The sequence below is a fragment of the Diabrotica virgifera genome, chromosome 6 (assembly GCF_917563875.1).
Source record: "Diabrotica virgifera virgifera chromosome 6, PGI_DIABVI_V3a".
Taxonomy (NCBI): domain Eukaryota; kingdom Metazoa; phylum Arthropoda; class Insecta; order Coleoptera; family Chrysomelidae; genus Diabrotica; species Diabrotica virgifera.
Genome location: NC_065448.1, coordinates 15,782,690 through 15,806,245, shown reverse-complemented (window position 1 = coordinate 15,806,245; position 23,556 = coordinate 15,782,690). Strand labels below are relative to the sequence as shown.

Here is a 23,556-nt window from a genome sequence, read left to right as displayed (position 1 = left end):
TTAGTAATATTTTCTGTTATTGTTCTAGTTTAGTGTTATTATATTGGATAGTTCTTGATGATGTATTAAGAAATGAAAAATATGCGCCAAGATGTTTTATTTTTCTGCATAAAAACGGTGCATCATATGAAAAAAAGACAAGAGAGGTTTTTTATCATAAATTAGACGTGGAATTTAAAAATAATTTCTAATTCGAAATATCTCAGTGGCGTACTATTTTTTTCTTTAAAATAATTCAGACCATTGCCCGTAGGCGCGCCAATGATGAATACAAAATTCTTAATTGTATGTCGTAAAATTCGTAATAACTACCTCCTAAAACTCACCAAATTTCATTTTCATAGCTCAACTGGTCTTAGAGCAATAATTAAATTGGCAGTTTGAAATAAAAATTTCAACACCCCGTATCTCCGAAACTAAGCATTTGCGGACATATGTTTATGGAGCAAACTGGTATTAATTTTTCATGTAGAATTAGTCATTAAAATTTTTCATACTTATTTACTAACACCCTGTATTTGACGATAATACAGTTTGTCCAGAAACTCTACCGACAAACGAAGACAGGAGATTCTTCAGATAATTTTAAGATAATTTAACCCAATTCACTTAGTCCGAAAATGCTTCCTAAGGGAGCTAGAGCTCTTTGAAGATGGCGTCTTGTAATTAGTTTTTCTTAAATACCTTCAGAACGCTTCTATTTAGAAAAACAAAAATTGGTACGCGTATTTATCTTCAAGATATAAATCTAATCCATCCATTGCAAATTTCTAGTACCGATCATAGGCGTCCGTTTTGGGTAGGGCAACGGTTATTTTATCGCATAACTTTTTTATCTTTAACTTTTATGCATTTCTGACACTGGATTATTAAATTGTAAAGTATTCTAGTACTAAAAGGTACTCTTGTTTTAAATCGGTAGTACACACCGTTTTCTAGAAAAATCGATTTGAAAATTTTTCGCTTTCTGAATTAAAAAAAAATTCAAAAAAAAAACTGTTTAGAAAGACGAAAACTGGTACATTTATTTATATTCCAGAGATAAATCGATTTCATTAATTGCTAATTTCTAGTACTGGTCATAGGCGTCCGTTTTGGGTAGGTCAACAGTTATTTTATAGCATAAATTTTTTGTCTTGAATTTTCGAGGTATTCGAGTACTAAAAGTTACTCTTACTTTATGTTGGTAAAATACTTCGTTTTTTGTTGAAAAGTTCTTCTAATTTTTTTTCAAATTCCAAAAACAAAAAACTTTAAAATCGATTTTTCTAGAAAACGGTGTGTCCTACCGATTTAAAGCAAGAGTACCTTTTAGTACTAGAATACCTCACAATTAATTAATCCGGTGTCAAAAATGCATAAAAGTTAAGGACAAAAAAGTTATGCGATAAAATACTCGTTGCTCTACCCAAAACGGACGCCTATGACCGGTACTAGAAATTTGCAATGGATGGAATCGATTCATCTCTGAAAAGTAAATGGGCATACCAATTTTCGTTTTTCCAAATAGAAGCCTTCTGGAGGTATTTAAGAAAACTAATTTCATGACGCCATCTTCAAAGAGCTCTAGCTCCCTTAAGTCTTCGTTTGTCGGTAGAGTTTCTGGACACCCTGTATATCTCCAATGCCAATATTCATATTAAGGCAGATAGTTGAAAAAACCGTTGAAAGAAATGGACAGGTATTTATGGGATTTATCGACCTCGAAAGTGCTTTTGATCGAGTCCCAAGGCAAATCATTTGGAATTCCTTAATCAGGAAAAATGTTCCGGATAATCTAACTAATGCAATTAAAAGTTTCTTATGCCGAAAATGCGAAGGGACACGTAAGACAAGGAAATCAGATCTCAGAAGCTTTCAGGACAAGAGTTGGAGCACGTCAAGGAGGCATAATAAGCCCATTGTTATTTATAGCTGTCATGGATGAAATAATGAAAGCATGCAAACAAATGCAAAAGCCATGTATCACATAGGATACAGACTCATGCAAAAGGTATCAATACACGCAATGGCGTACGCGGATGACCTCGTTATTATGGCAACTACAGCAAAACAACTGAAAGACAATTTGGCTATATGGAATAAAGCATTCCGAGACAGAGAACTAATAATAAATGCCAGAAAAACACAAGTAATGAGTATACCGCACCAACAAGATTTCCAAATCAGAATAGACGATGAAACAATTGAACAAGTGTCATGGTTCAAATACTTAGGAGGGTTCATTAACGAAAATGGAAATATTGTAACAGAAGTAGACAGCAGAATAAGAAACACCGAAAAACTTTTTCATTCTTTAGGGGAGGCTCTGCTCAATAAAAATGAAATCACCAGACAGACGAAGTTGAAGGTCTAATTCCATATACGTGCCGACACTAACCTATAGCAGCGAATCATGGATAATAAACCAACGGAATGCTTCGAGAATACAGGCTGTGGAGATGAAATACCTAAGTAGAGTACTTGGAGTCTCCAGGAGGGATTGTATCAGAAATGAGGATATCAGAAAGCGCTTGCAAACAAAAGCAGTTCTGGATGGAGTTAAAGAAAATCAGCTGCGATGGTTTGGCCACCTGAATCGAATGCCAAATGAGAGACTTCCCAAAATAGTCTGGGAGTGTAAGGCGCAAGGCAAAAGAAAAAGAGAGAGACCTCAGCTAACATGGAACAATACCATACAGAAGAAAACGAAAACAAATATAGACTTAAGGCAAGCAAAAACTTTGACAAACAACAGAAGAGAATGGAGAAGAACTTATACTGGAGCCCCATGATAAAAGAGTCATAATTTATTTTTAGATTTTAATTAGGGTATGTGTAGATATTATATAAGTTTAAGTATATTTATTTCTGAAATGTAAAATTTGATATTCGACACTGGCGTCAGCCGGTAAAAGAAATAAAGATTATGTATGTATCTCCAATGCCGTCCGTTTATTTCCATTTAAATAAAATATTTGTGTTAAACTTGGCACAGGAATATAGTTTCAGAGCCATGTTAAACAATCGTTTTTCTAAACTGTCGAATCTCTTGACGTCATATAAATTCAATCATCATGTGCAAAACATTAAGTTGCAAATACATATGTCTATGGTAAACGTAATCCCTGTGTGTATTAGCAATGCAGATTTTTTTCTATTTAAAGCATTCCCAGCTATAAATTTTTAAATATGGACCACTTTTAACGTTTTCGTGTAACTAAAAAACACCTTTTTAAGTAACTATATATTTGAACTTTTAATTTTTTATCTCGGTTGTATCCCAAAGACACAAAAATTATAATAAATAGATAATATATTTACTAAAAACACTAATATGTATATCCTTTTAATGACTTATTTGCGCTGACAGCGCTGATACATACATATCTTGAAAGATTAGCAACGAACTACATACTGTCTGTGTGCGCATGCGGCCGGGATTATAAAATTCCACTCTCGATCGTAAAGAAGTATAACTTCAAAAAGGAAGAAGATATATAAGACTATATAACTTCTCAACCCAGTTTGTCATGTGCAAAGTAGTGGAGGGTTCAGACTTATAATTTGGGACCTGCTTGACCAGTACAAAATTTGTAACAATTCGTTTTAAGACTGGTACTATATCTACCTATACTACACCTGTTTGACATAGGTTTGGGCCCGGTATACTTTTACTGTTGTTGCTGTCCTCTTAGTCCACTTTCAGCCATTTTTTTGGTCCAAGCTTCCTGACAGCATAAAGGTGAAATAAGTCAATTTTTTCTAGATATGTTTTAAGATTTCTCAGAAATTATCAAACATAACCACTTACCGTTAAGTGGTATGAACAGTAAGTCAATTTTTTCTAGATATTTTCTAGGATTCCTTAGAAGTTATGAAACATAACTATTTACTTAACATTCCTGTACATTTGTTTGAATATATAGCAGAATATTTACACAAGTAGAGATTATATCGGCACATGTACAATGTACATACACCAATATACAAATACGGTAGCATATGGTTTGCATTTATTGTTGAATAAATATTATTATTATTATAGAGAAATACACATTTGCCAATCATGATTAGTTTGCCAACACTCTTTGATATGAATAGTAATTATTGATGTTCATGTCAAATGAATAGAATATATTATTGAACTGGCTATATACAGGCTGTAACAAAAATAGAGCTCATAAATTGAATCACATATTCTGGGATCAAAAACAGTTCGATTGAACCTAACTTACCTTAGTACAAAAATGTGCACATAAAAAAAGTTACAGCCCTTTGAAGTTTTTCTTAAAAAAAATCATGGTGAACTTTGGACACCCCATAAAAATTGTATGGGGTTTTGTTCCTTTGAACCCTCTAAACTTTTGTGTACGTTCCGATTGAATTGTTATTGTGGTACCATTAGTTCAACACAATATTTTTAAAGCATTTTTGCCTCTTATTACTTTTTCGAAAAGTCAGTTTTATCGAGATATTTTGAATATTTGTCAAATCCACCATATATTTGTATATGGTTAAATACGATTAAAGAGACAGTAATAATATGAAAAATTTACATTTTTAGGTATATTTTGAACCATATTAAAAAAGAAGCCACATCTCGATAAAAGGTGCCTTATCGAAAAAATACTAAGAGACAAAAAGTTTTAAAACACTGTGTTTAACTGATGGTACCGCAGTAGCGGTTTAATTGGAACGTACACAAACATTTGGGTGGCTTAAAGGAACAAAAGCCCCATAAAATTTTTATGTAAACATATTAAAAAAGAAGCTGCAACTCGATAAAAACTGCCTTATCGAAAAAATACTAGGAGATAAAAAAGTTTTAAAAACATTGAGTTTAACTAATGTTACCACATCATAATTTAATGGGAACGTACAAAAAAGTTTGGGAGGGTCTAAGGGGATAATTTTTCTTTAAGATGTTGCTGCCATAAGAATGCAACATGTCCATTTCCAATAAAAAATCTCCAAAAGTTATCGATAAAGGCTCCAAAGGGCTGTAAATTTTTTTATGAGCACATTTCTACTAAGTTTCACAAGTTATGTGATTTAATTTATGACCTGTATTTTTGTTACACCCTGTATATTTCGATGAAAGTTTTTGATCTCTCAAAATTGAGAGGAAAACTCGAGGTAATATATATACAGGGTGTTTTATTGGGAAAGTAACATACGTTAACTGTAGAAAGAGGACACTTAGGCGGTCTAAAAAATACCATACTTAATGGGTCTTACTCCATTAATAACAGAGCTACTGGGTGTTTTATCTATTTTGCCATTTTCTTATTTGGTTCATAACTTGTTAACCACACCGTATATTTATTTTATATTTGGTATGAAAATATCCCTTAAGGTGTACAATAAATTAATTAATTTACAAATGTAAAAAATCCAGGCCCGGATTAAAAAATATTAGGAAAATATTCCGACCCAAAAACAACACCCTGTACATTAAATTTTTTTAAAATTGATTTGTTGGTTGAAAAGAGGATGAAAAACTAAATTTACTGGTATACTTTGAATTTTCGGCAAAATGATTTTTCTGGTCAAATTTTGAATTTGAATTCTGAAATTATGTGAATTGCGAGGGCTGTAAGTAGAAAAAAAAAATTAAATACAACTTACGCCTTGTTAACCGCACTGTATATTTATTTTATATTTAACAGGCGAATATTCTTTTTGGTGTCCAATCAATTATTTTATTTACAATTATAAAAAATCCAGGTCTGGATTAAAAAATATTGTAAAAATGTTCCGACCCCAAAAAACACCCTGTATATTAAATTTTTTTAAAATGGATTTTTTTGTTAAAAAGGGGATGAAAAACTAAATCTAGTGGTATACTTTGAATTTTCGGCAAAATGATTTTTCTGGTCAAATTTTGAATTTGAATTCTGAAATTATGTATGTGAATTGCGAGAGCTCTAAGTAGAAAAAAATTAAATACAACTTACAACTTGTTAACCGCACTATATATTTATTTTATATTTAACACGCTAATATTCTTTTAGTTGTCCTATCAATTATTTTATTTACAATTATAAAAAATCCAGGTCTGGATTAAAAAATATTGTAAAAATGTTCCGACCCAAAAGAACACCCTGTATATTAATTTTTTTAAAATGGATTTTGCATTTGAAAAGAGGATGAAAAACTAAATTTAGTGGTATACTTTGAATTTTCGGCAAAATGATTTTTCTGATAAAATTTTGAATTTGAATTCTGAAATTATGTCAATTGCGAGTGCTCTAAGTATTCTTGTTCTCATGATCATTTTTCAGTGCGTCATTAATTATGACGTCATATACTGTATTGGGTGTGTCGAGACTTATTTCATGTAATTATTGACGAATCTGACAGATGCCAGAATCGTACTTAGCCATAGGTGAAAAGCTTGTGGAATTAAACTAATTAGTAATTTAGTAGATTTGATTTTTACACAATATGTTAACATGTAGGTATTTTTTATAAAGGGGAATAAAATTAAAAAGTAAACAATATTGTTAATTAAATTTATAAATATGGAAACATTAAAAAATGACACAAAACTATCCATAAACTGTGTTTTTATCTTCTTCTCTAGGTGCTGTCTCCGCTTAAACAGTTGGTAATCATCAGAGCGATCTTTATTTCTGAAACCGCGGATCTAAATAATTCATTGTTATTACATCCAAACCAGTTCCTAAGGTTCTTCAGCCATGAGTTACGTCTCCTTACTATGGATATTTTTCTTGCATAATGACCTGGAGTATAAACTAACTTCTAACGAATTAAATTTTAAACCAAAATACAAAACTAACTTTTAACGAACTAAATTCTAAACCAAAACACACAATAATGTACAAAAAAGTTGTGAAACACAAGGGAAGTCGAATTCGAAATTTCAAAATGACAGGTACACAAAATACTGACCTGAATAATAACCATCACTTGACTCTTTGACACTTCTAAAAAATGGCCAAAATGGACGAAGTTTTCGTCAAATGTTCGTAATACGTGTATTTGATTGGCTAGAAAAAACGCGCATTCTAAATATCAACGAATCAAACGTAGGTTAGGAATAGACATCTTATGTATATAACCATTGTAATGCTGCATTATTTTTGTGTTTAATCACGGAGCTACCGCTTTTTCCGTCTCATCAAACTTAATGCATTAGAGAGAAATCGAAAAACTGTGACGCACTGAAAAATGATCATGAGAACAAGAATAGAAACAATTAAAATGCGATTTAATTTTAATTAATACCATTATTTAATCTAAACTGGTAAAATGTTAAAACATTTCAGTGTTTTTTATTATCTGTGACAAATAGTTTATGGCGAATATTCATCTTTAAATAATGAATAAATAATAAATAGTCAATAAAGAATACATCACTTTAATCAACAAAGTATCTAAAAATTATAACAAAACAGAGAAAATGTGCAGCATAACTATTCAAAACTAAAGTACTTATTCAAAATTACTACCATCAAAAATTATTGTTGTGTCAAAATGTTATTATTTTACCAATTTAGATTAAATAATGGTATTAATTAAAATTAAATAATATTTTAATTTTTTTACTTTGAGCTTCGCAATTCACATAATTTCAGAAATCAAATTCAAAATTTTACAAGAAAAATTATTTTGCTGAAAATTTAAAGTATACCATTAAATTTAGTTTTTCATCCTCTTTTTAAATGTAAAATCCATTTAAAAAAAATTTAATATACAGGGTGTTTTTTTTGGGTCGGAAATTCGGTTGCTAATCCTTCTTCTTCTCTTAACTTCTTTTACCCCTATCCGTAATTTTTATTACAAATAGTAGACGGTTCAGGCTGTCTCCTTGTTTCAATCCTCTTTCTAGGAGAAAATCTTTCTACTCTGATTTGTATTGTTGCCCTATAGTCTGGGCTGATTATCGGAGAATAAATCATTTTTGGGAAAAGTTATTTACCAGCAATTTTATTGCTGAAATCGAATCTTATGATTGTATATATTAATAATATAGATATGCAAAGTCCGCAGATAGTGTGCTACTTTTTTTTTAAACAAAATGGCGCCCTAAAATCGTGTTTTTTTCAATTTTTGCTCTATAACTCCAAAGATTTTAACTTTACACCAAAAACACCCAAATAAAAATTCACCCCAAATTAAATTCTGCATAGAGCCGTGTTTTTTCCGATTTACTTCGACGAAAACTTTCCCCGGAAAAAGCGGGTTTTTCCAACAAAATCTTTAATTTTCAACTAAACTTTTAGATAAGTAATTGTTTATCAATAATTAAATAACTTGGTTACGTAAAAGCCCTTTCCGTATATATTATAATTCAAGAAGCCGATGGAAATTGAATAAACAGTTTAGCAACAATTGAAATGTTAATTAAAAATTTACGGTCGCTATAATAACGACAATAATTATGATGCATAAGAATAGCTATGATTTTTTCATAAAAAGACACTATACCTATCTAATGTACTTTACAGAATTGAAATTGGGCTATTTAAGCGGCCTCAGGAATATTTTAAAATTATAAACAATTTTTTGGCTTATAAACAAATCGAATATCTCGGGAAATATTAAACTAAATTAAATTGTGAAAACGGTAATCGAAAGACAGTGGCAGGACGCTTCTTTTAAAAGAAAAAACGTTTAATTATGGTGAGTGGTTCCTGAGATACAACCGGTCAAAGTTGACCGAAACTTACGGCAAAGATATAAACAATAGGATCATAATTTTCAAACCATCACCTTTTTATTTTTGTCCTCTTTCTCCACACCAATTTTTATATCTTTAAAATCCTCATAACATATATTATTATAATAAAAACTATCGATAATACGTGTGGAAATTGCCAAAAATAGCAAAATTCCAATCAAAAATTAGGTTGGAGAAAATGTAACCCTCAAAGTTCAAAATCGGTATACGTTAAAAAAATGCATTTTCTCGGCTTCCCATGGAGCAATATCCTTCATTCTTTTTTTGTTCCCAAGTAACTCGAGTAGAGCCATCGCACTAACGCATTATTAAATGTCAAACTTGCTTTTGTTTTGTTATAATAAATTAATTTATTTATTATAACACAATATTTTAATTTGTTTAAATAAAAATTGTTTAAATAATTATACAGCTTTCAAATGAGAATATTTATGTTTTTAACTTTAAAAGGTACACTTGTAGTGAGTTTATCTAAAAAAAGCCTACAACTGGAAAAAATATGTAATTTTCTGTTCTTATAAATAAATTAATCTATTATAACAAAACAAAAGCAGGTTTGACATTTAATAATGCGTTAGTTCGATGACTCTACTCGACTTATTAGGGAACAAAAAAAGAATGAAGGAAATTGCTCCATGGGAAGCCGAGAAAATGCATTTTGTTAACGTATACCGATTTTGAACTTTGAGGGTTACATTTTCTCCAACCTAATTTTTGATTCGAATTTTGCTATTTTTGGCAATTTTCACACGTATTATCGATAGTTTTTATTATAATAATATATGTTATGAGGATTTTAAAGATATGAAAATTGGTGTGGAGAAAGAGGACAAAAATAAAAAGGTGACGGTTTGAAAATTATGATCCTATTGTTTATATCTTTGCCGTAAGTTTCGGTAAGTTTGCCGTAAGTTTATAAAAAAAGTAGCACACTATCTGCGGACTTTGCATATCTATATTATTAATACATACAATAATAAGATTCGATTTCAGCAATAAATTTGCTGGTAAATAACTTTTCCTTGTATTTTGCTAATTAGCCCAGAGTACTAGTATTTTCATTGTATTTTGTATTAGATTACTCGGGATTTTTAGCTATTTCAAACATTTATGAAGTATTGTGTTCTATCTATTGTGTCAAATGTAGATGACGTGTAACGAATTTTGTAGAAATAGACCAATATAAACATAGATGTATTAAGATAAATTTTTGTTTCAGGTTTTACTGGGACTTGTGTATGCTGTTACTGTTGGTGGCGAATTTGATAATATTACCAGTCGCAATAAGTTTCTTTAACGATGACCTTAGTACCCGCTGGATTGCCTTCAATTGTCTGTCCGATACCATTTTTTTAATCGATATTGTTGTAAATTTTAGAACAGGTGAGTACATTTAACATATATTTGTAATGTAAACAATATACATAATATTTAGGCGACAGTAATATTTCTTTCACTATTTTTTGTTGTTAGATAAGTTTTAAAAACATTTAAAAAAAAAGAACAAAGAAATATGCCTTATTTTCTTTTGTGAAATTACATCACGCGTGAGAACTACCTTAAGATTAGCTAAAATCGATTTTCATTACAAAGCCGGAAAATTTTAAAGCTAACAAATATGTAAATATTTTCGGCTGACAAGTCGATTTTGGCGCATAAATCAGGCTATATTTGATCGATATCATGGGTTATATTGACTTTGAAGACCTCTGTATTTTGAAAACTTGGCAAGAAAGAGTCTAACAGGGACAAATCGCGCGATTTTGGTGGCCAGTTTATATCACATCCACGAGGGATGACTATGTTCTCAAATCAGTCCAATTTCAACAGAAAATCACCCATACCTTTGATCAAATTGAAAGTTTGAGGAAATAAGAACAAGATGTGGAATACAGAAGATAAACCTGTGACGATTAATGGAAAACTGAACAGAAATAATGGCAAGAGAAAGGTCGCCAATAGGAAGAAGAGCAATGGAACATGCGAGAAAAAAGTTGGGCGACAACATTAGTTGCTGGACTGAAAACAGAAGTAAAACATGAGCTTTTCAATAAAATAGAAAGATGAAGAAGAAAATGTACATATCTAATTTTCTTAAATTACCATTATGAGTAAGGGGAATGAATTCAATTATTATTAGAAAAGTTTTGTTTCTACGTAACAAACCAGAAAATAACTTGCTGTTTAAAAAAAATGCAATCAAACATAAGTTCCATATTTAAACATGTAGTACTTACCTAAAAGGTTTTTTTATAGGCAAAAATGACAAAATGGAAGAATACATAAAATTGGAACATGGATTTTATATTCTACATTTATATAAATCTTTATGTTTATTTTATAAAATGAATAAAATAACATAAACAATATCTTTGTGAAAAACTTTTGAAATTACATAGTTATCAATATAGTGTTTTTGTTAGTTAAATTATTTACTAGAAATATTTTAGATTAAAAATAGCATCGTAGTTATCACAATATTTTTATCATTATCTATTATGTTATATGTATAACGTAATATTGCATATTGTGTTAAATATAATCAGCAATATAGTATAGTATAGTTGATCCAAAAGATGGCATAACCCAGACATCCAAAGTGAAAGTTATCCTTCAACACCAAATTGTTCTATATGGTCCACACAATGTTCAGAAAAAAGTCACACCATTTTGAGCGTCGGGTTTGGGGGGAGAAATCGGTAAATTCGTAGTTTTTTAAGTTTTTCGCTAATATTTCTAAAACTATGCAGTTTAGCATGAACAACCTTCTATATAAAAATGTTCTACATTAAATTTTAAATAAAAAAGGCCCTATGCACAATCTTTCTAAAATGAATGGTTCCAAAGTTACGGAGGTAGTATAGTATAACTGGTCCAAAAAAAGGCCTAACCCAAACATCCAAAGTAAAAGTTTTCCTCCAATACCAAAATGTTCTATATGGTCCACATAGTGTTCAGTAAAAAGTTACACCATTTTGAGCGTCCTGTTTGGGAGTGAGATGGGGAGAGAAGCCGGTAAATTAGAAGTTTTTTTTTTAAGTTTTTCGTCAATATTTCTAAAACTATGCTTTAGCGTAAACAATGTTATATACAAAAATGTTCTACATAAAATTTAAAACAAAAAATGTTCGATACATAATTGTTATAAAATCAACGGTTCCAGAGTTACGGAGGGTGAAATGTCGAGGTTTCGATACTTTTTATATTTTTGGGCAATATTTATGATATAACTATACCAAAAACCCAGACATCCAAAGTGAAAGTTATCCTCTAACACCAAATTGTTCTATATGGTCCACATAATGTTCAGAAAAAAGTCACACCATTTTGAGTCCACTTTTCACCCTCCGTAACTCTGGAACCGTTGATTTTATAACAATTATGTATAGAACCTTTTTTGTTTTAAATTTTATGTAGAACATTTTTCTATAGAACGTTCCTTACGCTAAAGCATAGTTTTAGAAATATTGACGAAAAACTTAAAAAAACTACTAATTTACCGACTTCTCCCCCATCTCCCCCCCAAACCGGACGATTTGCTTATTTTAATAATTTTTTTTGTTTTTAGGTATAATGCAACAAGACAATGCCGAGCAAGTCATATTAGATCCAAAATTGATAGCCAAGCACTATTTGAGGACATGGTTTTTCCTCGATCTAATTTCGTCCATTCCCTTAGATTATATATTTTTAATATTTAACCAAGTAAGTAGAGTTTAACTTTATATTTATAATAATGACCTTAAATAATAGCTTATTACATCATATACATTGTCTTTATTTACTTTAATGCTTATAATGCTTTAATTATAATGCTTTAAATATATTAAGCTTTTTTGGTCCTGTTACGGCATATAAGAACGTTAGGTACATTGAATCATGCTTAGGTTTTGGTACGCCGCTTTTTGCTTATACAGTATATAGAAAGAACATATTAATTTTAAACCAAACACAAACTGACTGTAGACGGAATATATTATATAGACTAAATAGGTACCACCTACTCCGACGGAACATATTATAGACACCTATTCCGTCGTGCGGCTAAGCTGTATGTGGGCCTCTTGCCGCACTGTGAAGAGAAGAAATTCCAGTAAAACTATCTACCCTGTTCCTGTCTCACTCTTTCTAGCGTCTTCTTATTTTTAACGATTTCCGTTATTAGGTCGACTGTCGACTATCTTTATTCTGCATAGCTTCTTATATAAAATTATGCGAACATCTCTCCTATCCTTGATATTAAACTAGTGCCTAGTGCCGGCTAAAATGCAATGTTCTGAGCCATCTCGCATAGTGCAGTCTATGCATATATCATCGGAGGTCTTCTTTATACCGTATGCGTACGAGCGTTAAGGAGCTAAGTATAAAAATAATTTAACCATCTAATCATACATGTAGACCAGTGATTCAATTTTTGATTCATTTAGCCTTCGTTGTTTATGCATCCCTTTCGTTTTGCCACAATTGGAGTATCTGGAGTATGCGTAAGTCTTTAGCACAATTTCAGGTCTTTTAGTTGGCCACTTGGACGTACTTGTCCCTGCGGTATTTCTTTATGATGTTTATCAGATATAGAGATGCTGTAGCATTTTCTATAGCAAATGCATCTTCATATTCTTCACGTCAAACACGATGAGGAGGGTCAATGTTTTCCTCGTACTTTTTACTGTATCATGTATACTTTTTACCACATCTCTGGATGATCTACATTTTCTAAATTCTTACTATCTACGAAAAATGCTCATGTCCCCTTGTAGTTTATTTTATAGGCGATTTTTGATTAAGTTTTCATAGAACTTCCTGAAGCAGTCTAACAGATAAATCGGCCTGGAGAACTTGGCATTCTTGAGATCTTCACCAGGTTTTAAAATTAAAGTTAATCTAGTCTCTTTAATCTCTGCTTAATCTTAATCTCTCCTAGAAACTCTTCTTTCTGGAGGAGAACTTTGAGAATCCTCCTGGTCATCTCAGGATTTTTCTCTATGATGATTTTAATCGCATCACGTGTAGTACCAACCATGAGGAACAGCTGTTTTTCCTATTCTTTTGGATGAGATATTGCTATTTCTTTAGCAGAAAAGTCATCAGGTCAAACGTTTACGGGGTTTTGGGTGAAATTTTCGGAAGGCATGAAAGGAAATAATATGTTAACTATTTCCATTCTTTGTTTGTACAAATGCTGTACGGAGTCCCTGTCCTTAGGGTCATGTCCTTTTAACGATTCTGTAATCTTCACCTGATACATCATATTTGAGTACTGAGCATAAATTTTGCCAGAAAATTTATTTAACTTCTCTGTCCAGTATTGAGCGCATGACTAATTGTTACATTTGGTCAGTCCTCTTGTGTGGTGTCGAAGCATGGACATTAAAAATATCCACCATTAATCGTAGGGACGCCTTTGAAATGTGGCTGCACTGTCGTACACTGAAAATACCATGGACGGCTATGCTGACAAATGTGGCAGTCCTTAAGAGAGCAAATGCTGTCCGCGAGCTGCTTAATAACATCAAATATAGAAAGATGGCCTATTTTGGATACGTAGTAAGAGGAGACTGGTATAATATTCTTCAACTTATTATGATGGGTAAAATCGAAGGACGCAGAGGAATTAGTAGAAAGCAGGCCTCTTGGTTGAAGAATATCCGGGAGTGGACAGGAATAAAGAAAGCAGGACACCTATTTAGAATAGCTCGAGACAGAGACAGTTTCGCCATGTTAATCGCCAACGTCAAGGGGACTTGATAGATCACGTTAAGAAGAAGAAGTCTAGTATTTAACTTCTCTGTCCAATTCTTTCTTTGAGCGTTTATAACTTTCGAAGTTTTGTAAGGTCCTATGCTCTTTTACTCTTAATCTCGCTCAACAAATCATATCAAGTCACCTATGGCTCGATAAACTTAAAAGAGCGCCACCAGAGAACAAAACATTTTTCGATTCAATTAAAATGTATACATAAATACAGTTATAAGCATGTGTAATACTTTGTTAAGGTAGCTTTTTATCGCTTTTCATAAATGCTTAATATTAACATCAAATTTCTAATATGTTACTTTATTTAAGGTCATTATAAACTTGTATTCACAATAACCGTATTGTAAACGAAATATATTTATTGCATATAAGTTTTTATTAAATATGTCATGGACATCATAGTAAGAACTAGCAAAAAGACGAAATTCTAGATATCTCTTTATTAAACAAATTATAAAAGAAAATTCAATTAGAATTACAATATTGTCGGATATTAGAGGAACTATTCCTTAAGAGTAATCCCTGCCTCTGCTTTCGAATTGAACTGACCCTCTTTTAACCCTTTCACTGCATTCAAATGAGAGAATGACGCATACATATCATCATCATCATCACTGGCTCGACAACCCTTTCTGGGTCTTGGCCTGTTCCAGGATTCTTCTCCATTCTGATCTGTTTCGTGCTTTTTTCTCCAGTTTTTTATTTTTAAGGTTATTGTATCATTTTCTATTTGTTCTAACCTCTTGTTCTTTTTCCTACTGGCATCTGTTTGAATACTTTGTTTGGTATTTCGCCTTCTTCCATGCTTTCTACATGTCCCATCCGACGAAGCCGTCCTATTTTAATGAATGTTATGATATCCGGATCCTGGTATATATTATATAGTTCAAAGTTGTTCAATGTTTCCTCTCTTTTAGTGAGTGTCCAGGTTTCTGAGCGGTATGTGAGTACCGATCTTATTAAGGTTTTGTATATTTGGCATTTTGTTTTTCTGCGACGTTATCTGATCTTAGTTGCCGAATTAAGCCATGGTAATTTTTATTGACAATAAATATTCGCCTCTTCACTTCCTCCGCAACATTATTATCAGACGTGACTAGGGATCCCAAGTATGTAAAGTTTTTTACCCCCTCAATGTTGTATTCTCCTACTGTTATATGTTGTGTCTGCCTTATTTCTGCGTTTTTACTTACCTGCATTTATTTTGTTTTGTTCTGGTTGATTTTAAGGCCACTATTTTGTGCAGCTCGTTCTATTTGATTGAATGCCTCTATCATTTCTCTTCTTGATCTTGCGATTATGTCAACATCATCTGCAAATGCTAGTATTTGCACGCTTTTATTAATGATTGTTCCTCGAGTATTGACTGTTGTGTCCCTCATTATTCTCTCGAGTACGATGTTGAACAAGATGCATGATAGAGCATCTCCCTGGCGTAGTACCTTTTTCACATCTATTGTTTCCGTTAGTTCGTTTTGTATCCGGATTTTACTTTCTACTTTTAGAGATTCTTTTATCAGTTCTATTAGTTGTGTTGGTATATTAAATTCTTTCATTGCTTCCATTAAGAATTCTCGGTTTATATTGTCATATGCGCTTTCGAAGTCTATGAAGAGATGATGTGTGTCGATGTTATGTTCACTTGTTTTTTCGAGGATCTGTCGCAGAACAAATATCTGGTCTATTGTTGACTTCTGTCTACAGAAGCCACTTTGGTATTTGCCAACTATTTTTTCAGCGTGTGGTCCAAGTCTTTCATAAATGACATTGGACATTATTTTGTATGCTGCATTCAGCAGCAGCGTGATTCTACGGTAGTTTCTACATTCTAACTGATTTCCTTTTTTATGTAATGGTACAATAATACCGCTATTCCACTCCGCTGGTAGCTGTTTATTTGACCATATCTTTGTTATTAATGCATGTATTATTTTCTCTAGTGCGTCTCCTACTTCCTTCAGTAATTCCGATGCTACTTGATCCGATCCCGGTGATTTATTGTTTTTAATTTGTCTGCTGCTGTTCTAATCTTGGCTATTGTTGGTGGACTCTTTTCTCTGTTGTCTGCTTGGTCTAATGCTAATGGTATATCAGGGTTCGTCTCACTCCCATCTCCTTCAAGCTTTTCCGTAAAATGTTCTGTCCATCTTCTTGGTATCTGTTGCTGATCTGTCAATATATTACCTTTCTTATCTCTACACATCGTTGTTCTCGGTTTGAAGTCTTTTCCGCTTTTGTTCAGTTTCTGATAAAATTTTCTTGTCTCTGTTGATCTACTTAGTTCTTGCAGTTATTGAAGTTCTTTTTTCATATATTCTCTCTTTTTTCTTCGGTGAGTTTTATTTTCTTCTTTGCGTAGTTGTTTATATTCTTCCTCTGCTTGTCGGGTTCTGTGCCCCTGTTGCATCAGTAAATATGCTCATATCTACATAAGCGGTATGAACTAAAAGGGTTAAGAGGTGCCAAATAATGATACAACTTTTCATTTTTCGGATCTCTAATATTGCTGCCGACATCTAAAGTTTTATAATTAGTTCATCGATAATCTCTCTCTATTTCTTCCACGTGAATCCAAAATTGGCATTTTTTTATTCTCCTCTATGCTGTGTTTCTTTAACTAATTTAGTCCAGAAGTTTCTTGCAACGAAGCTTCTAGACTGGCGTTATCTTAGTTTTTCTCCGGAGTAAAATGCTGAGGCGAGCATCACGGAAGTATCGTCACGAAATACGAAATAACGGATCGTTGTTCGCAGTCATAATAAACAGCTGAATAAGTTCATTTACGCTACGAGGGGAGTCCGTTAAATAACGTAATGCATAGGTAAAACATCTTAGTATTTTCCAACGCACAATGAAATTAAGAAAATATCAAATAATCAAGTGTAAAAGAGCCGACTTATGATAAAAGTAGGTGTTATTGAATAATGTGCATATACGAATTATATAAATACTCATATTGTGAATAGAAGTTTGGTATTAGGTGTGTATAAATAACTGTTGGATGTATCCACTTGCTAGATAAGTATAAGATTGTTATTCTTGCTTTACATAAATTTTTTATCTAATTCTCACCAGTAACTAACCGTGTAACAATATAAATATCATTTAACAAAAAATTGCTTTTGCTTATTATTAAACGACTTAGAAATAACATTTTCACTATTATTAAATTCTGTCAAGTTCTGTGTAATATTCTTCAATACATGACGGCCAATATTTTTCTACACAAACATATTTAGATTATATTAGTTAGATAGTAGTTTGTTTGTCCAACGTATTGGTAATATTCCACTCAATAATTTTCTTTGATTATAAGTTTTTCTTAACAATCAACGCAAAGACAACAAAATGGATGGTGTTCGGAAAAATTAATATCGAAGACTCAGTACTAAAATTAGATAACAAAATCCTGGACAGGGTGGGAAACTTTAGATATCTGGCTAGCTGGATTGACTGCAGGGTTAAAAGTGATGACGAAAATTCGACCAGAGCAGAACTTGTGCACGAAAAAGCTTTATTAGTTTTCGTTCTGTATTGTGCTGTAGAAGTCTGTCATTGACCACACGTCTAAGTGTAGGGTAAAGGAGGGTAAGAGTACGCGGTCGGCTAAAAGTACGCAGGGAATTTTTAAACACTCCTTTTAAATCCCTGCAGGAATTTCTTGATATCACGTTTTAGTGTGCTTTCAACTGGAGAAGAACCCGCCATATTGTCATCTACCTGACACTCTATCTTTGGATTTTTAAAGGAACTCTTTCACCTTCGGAATGTAATATTTTACTCTAAAACGTAAGAGTTTAAGGTTACTTAACAATGGTAGGCATATGTTGTATTAATATTAAGGCAAAGACCATACGATTAGCTATCTAATGAGTGGAGTTAAAGAGAAGAGTCTGTTTAGTACAGGCACGTAGCGGCCATTTTTGAATCATGTCACATGAGTCTAAAAGTACACTGACTAAATATTTCAATGATGGAAAAGCGGATCAAAAGGAAAAATATGAAAGATAGTGATAAAGAAACCAAAAAGAAAGCTTCAAACATCAAAACTAAACTAACTTTTGATGTTGAGCAACTCAAACTATCTACCAGCTCAAATTCAGAATCAGAAGAGACTGTTAAGTGCCCAGCATGTGGACAGTTATTTAATGACAATTGGATTTAATGTGGAATATGTGCGGAATGGTGACATGAGGCCTGTTCGGCGTATGAAGGAAACGGACGTTTCGTTTGCGACCATTGTAAGACTCTTAGCTAGTGCGTACTTTTACCCTAATTCAGTCGTACTTTTAGCTTCTCTGGAGCTCAGGAGTACGTAAATGACACTTTTTTAAAATATCATTTTTACAAGGATGTTTTTTTGTTTAAACATAATAGAATATGATTTCATTGTTACGCAATAAATAAATATCGATATTCAACAAATATGGTATTGTCACAGTATATAGAGGTTCCACAGTAAAATCACTCTTCTGTCGGCGCTTTGATCTCAGGAAGTAATACCGGCAGTACGAAATTGGTAATTCACCAGTGGTGGATGCGGGTTTTCCCCCATTAAAAGCCGTACGTTTCTATGCGAATAGCAATGCGAGAGTGGGGCAAAAGCGACTGCCAACATTGCGCGGTCGCTATGCGCGACTGCAGATTTTACTTCCAATTTTTCCGAGAGTGGTTCTACTGTCTCTCTTTATACTGTGGTATTGTTATGTCTTTCTTCCCCCAAGTTACACCCCAAAATAAACTAAGTGCGTACTCTTACCCTCCTTTACCATATTTATGTACTACGTCCGGTCCGTTTTGTTCTATGGATGTGAAACTGGGACAACAAAAGTGAAAAATCAACAAATTCGAAGCATTCGAGTTGTGGTGTTACCGTCGCATGCTCAGAATCCCATCGAGAGCACACATATCCAACGAACGTGTGCTGGAGACCATGCACAAAGAGCGAGAATTGATCAACGTCATAAAAATGAGAAAGGTTTAATACTTCGGTCATATAATGAGAAAACCTAAATATCTCTTACTGCGGTTGATCATTCAAGGCAAAATCGAAGGAAAACGCTGGGTTGGAAGAGAACAACTGTGCTGGCTGCGTAACGTTAGACAATGGACAGGTCGAACGGTCGAGGAATTGTTTCATATAGCTGCCGACCGAGAAATATGTTATCATCAGCTTGTTAATATGACGATAGCCAACGCTTGAAAACAAAGACGGCACACAAAGAAGAAGAAGTTAAGTTTTTCTATGGTAGAAAAATCTAATAGAAGATTTTATGTGTTTTACCTTATATAACTAGGAGATCGCAATCCAGTATTATTTACTAGAATATTAGACTCAAAATGAAAATAATAAAACGAACAACAACATATGCACGAATCGACATACCTAAATAAATTATTAAGAAATAACTCATAAGACAACACCTGACAGATGAAATAAATAATCGATTAATGAATGTTAAAGAACAAATTCTCCAGACAGATTAAATGAAGAATTTGACAGACAGCCTGTAGAATCAACGGAGACAGTAGCAGCAATGGTCACCAAAATAACAAACGAGGAAGTGGCTCAAGCGCTTCAAAAAATAAAGAAAGGAAAAGCGGTAGGACCAGATGATATTCCTGGGGAAGTATGGAGAGCATTGGCAGAGACAGGAACAAGGTGGCTAGAAGGCCTATTTAATAGAATTATAGAAGTTGGACAATTGCCAGACGAATGGAGAAGCAGTATACTGGTACCTGTTTACAAAAACAAGGGAGATATACAACAATGTACAAACTACAGGGCTATAAAACTGCTTAGCCATACCATGAAAATATGGGAGAGAGTAATTGATAGACCGATACGTGAAGAGACCGAAATATCCGAGAATCAATTTGGCTTTATGCAGGGCAGATCAAAAACAGATGCAATTTTCATTATAAGGCAGTGGATGGAAAAATGCAGGAGTAAAGAAACAAACGCTCATATGGTATTCATTGATCTTGTGAAAGCATATGATAGAGTTTCTCGAAAGATTATGTGGTGGGCGCTCAATAAGAAAGAAGTCCCTAGTGAATATGTAAAGATTGTGAGGGATATGTATGAGGGAGTAACGACTAGTGTTAGGACAGGTGTGGGAGAGACTGATAAATTTCATTTGAAAGTAGGATTGCACCAAGGCTCTGTGCTTAGTCCGTATTTATTCTCATTAGTTTTGGACCAGATAACAGCGAAACTATAGGGTAACATTCCATGGTGCTTAATGTATGCTGATGATGTCGTGTTAAAAGGAAATAGTGAAAGAGACTTAGCACAAAAACTGAAACAGTGGAGGCAAGCTCTGGAGGAAAAAGGTTTAAAACTTAGTAGGACAAAAACAGAGTATTTGGAATGTTCATTTAACGATAGAATTACTACAAATAAAATGGTATCTTTGGATGATGAACTGATTGTAAAAAGCAATAGTTTTAAGTACCTGGGATCGGTATTACAGAGTAATGGAGAAATAGATGGAGATGCATGCAGTAGAATTAGAGCTAGATATATGAAGTGGAAAGAAGCGAGTGGTGTGTTGTGTGAACGAAAAATTCCAATGAAGCTGAAGGGAAAATTCTATAAAGCAGCCATAAGACCGGCTATGATGTACGGAACTGAATGTTGGGGAGTGAAGAAGAAAGAGGAACAACGAATGCATGTGGCGGAAATGAGAATGCTTAGATGGATGAGTGGAGTGACACAGAAGGATAAAATTAGAAATGAGTATATTAGGGGAAGTCTAGGTGTGGCACCAATTGATGCCAAAATGAGAGAGCATAGGTTAAGATGGTTTGGTCATGTCCAACGTCGAGACGTTAATCACCCAATACGAAGAATAGGTGAAGTGCAGATTCCTGAAAGGAGTAGGAGAGGAAGACCAAAGAAGACCTGGGGGGAGACGATAAGGCAGGACATGTTGGTAAAGGGGATTAACATTGATATGACCCAAGATAGAATTGTGTGAAGAAATGCAATTAGGGAAGGCGACTCCGCATAGGGATAAGGCAAAGAGAATGATGAAAGAACAAATTCTCCAAACAACTGAATTAGATTTTAAATGGTTTTCATAACGACAAAAGTAGACCAAAGTCGAGAAGAAGTTCTGACACTAACCAGATTACCAGATACGTCAACTAAGAAAGAAGTCAACTCAAAAACAAAGGTAATTGATAGCCTATACATAGAAGAAATGGGGTTAAGGAAAGGAGTAAGACAGGGTTGTAGGTATTCTATCCCCACTACTGTTCAACATTTATGTATAAAGGATATTTCAGATTACTCAACAGAATGAAAAAAACATCAAAATTAATGGTCGTCCTATTAATAACCTAATATATGGCGACGACATGGCCATAATAGCGAACAATGTAGAAGAACTGAAATATTTAGTAAATATCGTAAATGGAAAGGGAGAGTAGTGCGGGCAAAAACCATTACCATAGCAAAAACCAAATATATGATAATCAACAGACATCCCATATAGAATCTCAGTTTAATATGATATAATAGAGCTATTAAACAGGTTTGAATACACTAAGAACGGGTTCAAACACGAGACATGCAGATGGAGCTGTAATTATGACAAGCACTGCTGAACAACTCAAACTATTACCAAACAAGACAACTGCAGTGCTATCAATCTTTACGAAGACAAAGATTATAGATCCACAAATGCCTTATTACGGTACCATCTGCATATCTTATATTGTTGATAGTTCTTTACACAAGGTACAGTGCACAGATTCTAACGGTGCCGGTGGGGGATGGCGTCTATGCGTAGTATTATAGTCGGTGTATGAGAAAGTATTCGAAATAGGTATTGAAATAACAAGTTTTATATTATTTTTTGTTATTTCATCATTTCGAATACTTTATCTCTCATACATCGGCTATAATACTGCGCAAAGACGTCATCCCCCACCGGAACCTTTAGAATATGTGCACTTTACCTTTTGTAAAAAACTATCAACAATATAAGATATGCAGATGATATCGTAAAAAAGCATTTTTGTGGATCTATAAGCTTTGTCTTGTAAGGATTGTTTTAAAGTAACTAAAATCCAGTGGAACATTAAGATGTTGCTTTACACAATTTTAAAATTGGATTTGAATTAAGAGAAGAATAACACGTGTCTTAAAACAAAGACTATGAGAAATTAAAATTTTGAATTTGACTTTGAACAAAAAACTTGATTACTATTTTAATTTTTTGAAACGAGATATTTTTCATAAACCGATAACATTGAAACGGTTGCAATAAAAATATTTTAAAATACCTTCTTTATTACGTAAACAAAATTTAATAATCACAATAATCCTACTCTTATAAATAGACAGATTAATAATAATTTATTGATTAGAAGCAAGAATAATAATCTTGAATGTACATATACCCAAAGCAATATTTGGATGTGGTCTAAAGGTTTGTCCAGAATGTAGGTGTCTGTTAGAATAATATTGTCTTAAAATACCTTTAATTGATATACTTTAGTAGTGATAGAGCTTCAAGTAGTAAAATTAGGAATTCACAGAATTAGGAAAATATATAGAGACTGGAAGAGATTAGAAAATGAAGGGCATCTATTTTCTTAAATTTTTAATGGAGAAAATAATATAATGAGGAATTACTCTGATAATGGGATGTATAATGAATAACAAACTTGTCAGCACGGTGCGATTTGGAAATACATAATTATAGCCGAAATCGAGAAAACCTATCTATAATGACAAATAAATCAATTTAATCAAGCAAGTAGATAGAGCATACAACATGAAAGTATTTTGTATCAGGGACAATTTCTTTAAAGATAAGACTTCTGAGATGCTACGTGTTCTCTGTATTATTTTATGGGTTGGAGGTTTGGACATTAAAAAATGTTTTGGACAGATTAGAAGCCTTCGAGTTATTAGCCTAGAAAAGGATATTAAGAATAAGTTGGGTCGATAGAGTCGCGAATCTCGAGGTGTTGAGAAGAATGGGAGAATATAAAAAAATTAAATACAATTATAGTTAGAAAACTGCAATATCTGGGACATGTCATGATGGGCGCGACTTATAACTTGTTACAATTAATAATACAAGGAAGAATACAGG

The 23,556-nt window shown here is 32.9% G+C and overlaps 1 protein-coding gene across 2 annotated transcripts in view; it reads left to right on the top strand.

The window, feature by feature from the left end:
• Window positions 1-23,556, top strand: part of LOC114325370 (potassium/sodium hyperpolarization-activated cyclic nucleotide-gated channel 2) — a 571,529-nt gene that overhangs the window by 309,928 nt on the left and 238,045 nt on the right. For both annotated transcript variants that reach the window (XM_050653526.1, XM_050653525.1), the window contains exons 3-4: window positions 9,909-10,072; window positions 12,258-12,394. In XM_050653526.1, the coding sequence (XP_050509483.1) occupies window positions 9,909-10,072; window positions 12,258-12,394 (301 nt within the window). The remainder of the gene's footprint in view (window positions 1-9,908; window positions 10,073-12,257; window positions 12,395-23,556) is intronic.